This window comes from Sciurus carolinensis, unplaced genomic scaffold (genome assembly GCF_902686445.1).
Source record: "Sciurus carolinensis unplaced genomic scaffold, mSciCar1.2, whole genome shotgun sequence".
Taxonomy (NCBI): Eukaryota; Metazoa; Chordata; class Mammalia; order Rodentia; family Sciuridae; genus Sciurus; species Sciurus carolinensis.
The window spans coordinates 25,945-30,075 of NW_025920727.1; the positions used below are offsets into that span (position 1 = coordinate 25,945).

The 4,131-nt window shown below is 34.4% G+C and overlaps 1 protein-coding gene across 1 annotated transcript; it reads right to left on the minus strand.

Moving 5' to 3' along the window:
* Positions 1 to 1,178: 1,178 nt before the first annotated feature.
* LOC124975887 (zinc finger protein 329-like) lies at positions 1,179 to 3,297 on the minus strand. The gene is made up of 2 exons (XM_047538376.1): positions 3,277 to 3,297; positions 1,179 to 2,597 (listed from the first exon to the last, which is right to left on the minus strand). Exon 2 carries the CDS (start codon positions 2,405 to 2,407, stop codon positions 1,652 to 1,654), a length of 756 nt encoding a protein of 251 aa, XP_047394332.1. The 5' UTR covers positions 2,408 to 2,597; positions 3,277 to 3,297; the 3' UTR covers positions 1,179 to 1,651.
* Between the last annotated feature and the right edge of the window lie 834 nt (positions 3,298 to 4,131).

Sequence of the window (4,131 nt, forward strand, 5' to 3'; positions counted from 1 at the left end):
GATAATGCTGTTTGATTCATTCTATTATTTTTCCCATCCCCCCCACATCTCCCACCCCTCTTTTCCCTCTATGCAGTCTTTCCTTCCTCCATTCTTGCCACCCTCCGTAACCCTAACCCTAAACCTATCACTAACCCTAACACTAACCCCTCCGCCCCATTATGTGTCATCATCTGCTTATCAGCAAGATCATTCATCCTTTGGCTTATTGAGATTGACTTATCTCACTTAACATGATATTCTCCAATTTCATCCGTTTGCCTGGAAATGCCATAATTTTATCATTCCTTATGGCTGTGTAATATTCCATTGTATATATATACCACAGTTTCTTTATCCATTCATCAATTGAAGGACATCTAGGTTGGCTCCACAATCTGGCTATTGTGAATTGAGCAGCTATGAACATTGATGTGGCTCTGTCTCTGTAGTATGCTGATTTGAAGCCCTTTGGGTATAGGCCAAGGAGTGGGATAGCTGGCTCAAATGGTGGTTCCATTCCAAGCTTTCTGAGTAATCTCCACACTGCTTTCCAGAGTGGATGCACTAATTTGCAATCCCACCAGCAATGTATGAGTGTACCTTTTTCCCCACAACCTCAGATAATGAAGACAAAATATTTCATCTTGAAAATAAAGTTCACTACATTGAAGATTGAAAGAAATCATGAATAGAACCTCCAAGAATTATGAGATAACATGAAAAGGCCAAATTTAAGAATTATTTGGATTGAGAAAGAGTTACAAACCAAAAGAATGAAAAATCTGCTCAAAGAAATAATGCCAGAAAATTTCCAAAATCTGAAGAATGAAATGGAAAATCAATTACAATAGGCTTACAGGACAGCAAATGTATAAAATTACACCAGATCAACACTAAGGCATATTATAAAGAAAAAGTCTAACATAAAAAATAAAGATAGAATTTTAAAATCTGTGAGAGAAAACCATCAGTTTACATATACGGGGAATCCAATATAAACACTAGCAGATTTCTCAGTCCAGAAACTAAAGACTTGGAGGTTCTGGAACAACATATTTGAAACTCTAAAATAACATGGAAGCCAACCAAGAATCTTATACCCAGCAAAACTAACATTCAGATTTGATGATGAAATAAAATCCTTCCATGATAAATGTAAGGTAAAAGAATTTACAAATTGAAAGCATGAACTACCAAACATTCTAAGAAAAATATTCCACAAGGAGGAAATGAAAAACAATGAGTTAGCAGAGGGAGAAACTACACTACAGAAAAAGTCAATCAAAGGGGAAACAAAGTCAAGTTAAAAACCAAAAATGAACTCCTATTAAGAGCGTTGCCTCATTCTTTACAATCATAGGAATTTTCTCCAATATGAATTCTCTGGCAGTAAGAAAGGGTTGCATTGAAAGTCTTTGCTACAGTCCAAACATTTCTATGATCTCTCATCACTATAAACCTTGTGATGTTTAATAAGGCTTGGGCAGTCCTTAAAGCCTTTACAACACTCTTTACATTCATCATTAAGAATCCTGTGGTGTTGAATAAGATGTGAACTCTGAATAAATGCTTTTCCACATTATTTGCATTTATATATGGCTTCCCTCCAGTATGAATAGTCTGCTGTTGAGTAACAGTTGAGATGAATTTCAAATGTTTGCCTCATTCATTACATTTGTATGGTCTCTTCCCTATGAATCCTCTGGTGTCTAATAAGTCCTCCACTAAACTTAAAGCCTTTGCCACATTTCTTACATTCATATGGTCTCTCATCTATATGAATCCTGTAGTGTCGAGTCAAGTCTGGAAAGTCAATAAATGCTTTCCCACATTCTGTACATTTGTACAGCTTCTCTCCACTATGAATATTCTGGTGTCGAACAAGGGCTGCATTACACTTAAAGCCTTTGCCACATTCCTTACATTCATATGGTCTCTCATCCCTATGAATCTTCTGGTGTACAATAAGGGCTCTACTACACTTAAAGCCTTTGCCACATTCCTTACATTCATATGGTCTCTCATCACTATGAACACTCTGGTGTTCATTGAAGTTTGATTTTCGTGTAAATTCTTTCCCACATTCTGTACATTTGTAGGGCTTCTCTCCAGTATGAATCCTCCGGTGTTGAATAAGGCCTGAGGGGTATTTAAAATCTTTTTCACATTCTATACATTTGTACGGTCTCTCATCACTATGAGTCCCCTGATGCCTAGTAAGATTTGAGGTGGAAATAAATGCCTTTCCACATTCTTTACAATGATAGGTCTTCTCTCCAGCATGATTCTTCTTGTGTGTACTAAGGCATGACCTTCGATTAAAACCTTTACCACAATCTTCACATCTGTAGGGTTTATCACTAGTGTGATAAAGGGTTGAGAATTCCTTAAATGCTTGAACACATTTCTTAAATCTGTATGGCATTTTTCCCACATGAATTTTCTTGCACTGATTAATTCTTGTAATTTTATTTAAAATTCTTCCACATTGTTGATATTTGCAATCCTTTTCTTGAATATGGATGCTTGGAATGATAAATTTTGAGCACTGATGACATACTTGTTTGCATTTGTTGCCTTTGTAAAGCTTCTTTGTAAAATGATCACAATATTTTCTAGAATTTAAAAAATATTAAATATTTGTGAATTTCACTTCATTTCTTATATTTTTCACCAATAAAAATGCACTCATATTTATTTAGGGTACTGAACTAGCTAAAAGGTCTTGAAAGTTTTATGATAAATGTAGAATTATCACCAAATAGCTATATCTGATTGTTTATCAAGTAATATGGTATAAGTACAGGTTTTCCTACATTCATTAAAATGTTACATTTGGACCCAAGGAAGAACTGTTTGTTGAATATAGAACAACTAATGCTACATTATGTTAAAAAAACTGATCATACTTAGTAATTTATTTTATATTCAGTAATACAGATTTATATTACTAAATCTATTGTCTACAAAAATATTTGAGTAAAAATTTAAACAAATTATACATTTCAAATATTCATTGTTATGAACTGAAGCATGCAATAGATTTTATTTCACATTTTCCAAATTTTATTTCACTTTTTTATTTTTTATTTTTATTTATTTTTTAAAATTTATTTGTATTGTACACAAATGGGATACGTACTGTTTCTCTACATGAAGTAAAAGCATACCATTTGTGTAGTCATGCTTTTACACAGGTTAATAGTGTTTGATTCATTACATAATTTTTCCCTTCCCCCCACCCCTCCCACCCCTCTTTTCCCTCTATAAAGTTCCTCTTTCCTCCATTCTTACCTCCTTCCCACCTCCCACTATGTGTCATCATCCACTGTTCAGGGAGATCATTTGTCCTTTGGATTTTTGAGATTGGCTTATCTCACTTAGCATGATATTCTCCAATTTTATCCATTTGCCTGTAACGCCATCATTTTATTATTCTTTATGGCTGTGTAATATTCCATTGTTTTTATATACCACAGTTTCTTTATCCATTCATCAATTGAAGGACATCTAGGTTGGTTCCACAATCTGGCTATTGTGAATTGAGCAGCTATGAACATTGATGTGGCTGCATCTCTAATATATGATGATTTTATGTCCTTTGGTTATAGGCCAAGGAGTTGGATAGCTGAGTCAAATGGTGGTTCCATTCCAAGTTTTCTAGGGAATCTCCATACTGAATTCCAGAGTGGCTGCACTAATTTGCAGCCTCACCGGAAATGTATGAGTGTACTATTTTCCCCACATCCTCATCATTTCACAAGGTTATGTTATCAAAAATTCAATGGAGATAAATTTTCAAGACACTCAAAACCTTCCTCAAAACTGATTAGCAAAACTGAGGTTTTTTCTGAGACTTCATATATTCTTGATATCGATTTGATAAAAAAACCTTTATTTTGTAGCTATCTCACAACTATTATATTCACCATGACAATTGTCCTGAACATTACTCTCCTCCACACATTTCTATTCTTTCTTTAAGAATACATTCTCTCACAGCCTTTAAAATTCCAATTCCAATTCCAATTAAAATCCCAATGATGTACCTTACAGAAATAGAGCAAGGAATTATGAAATTCATCTGGAAGAATAAAAAACCCAGAATAGCTAAAGCAATCCTTGGCAGAAAGAGTGAAGCAGGGGGTA

Coding starts and splice junctions, on each gene's coding strand:
- LOC124975887 (XM_047538376.1), bottom strand. CDS start 2,407: ATGCCATACAGATTTAAGAAATGTGTTCAAGCATTTAAGGAATTCTCA.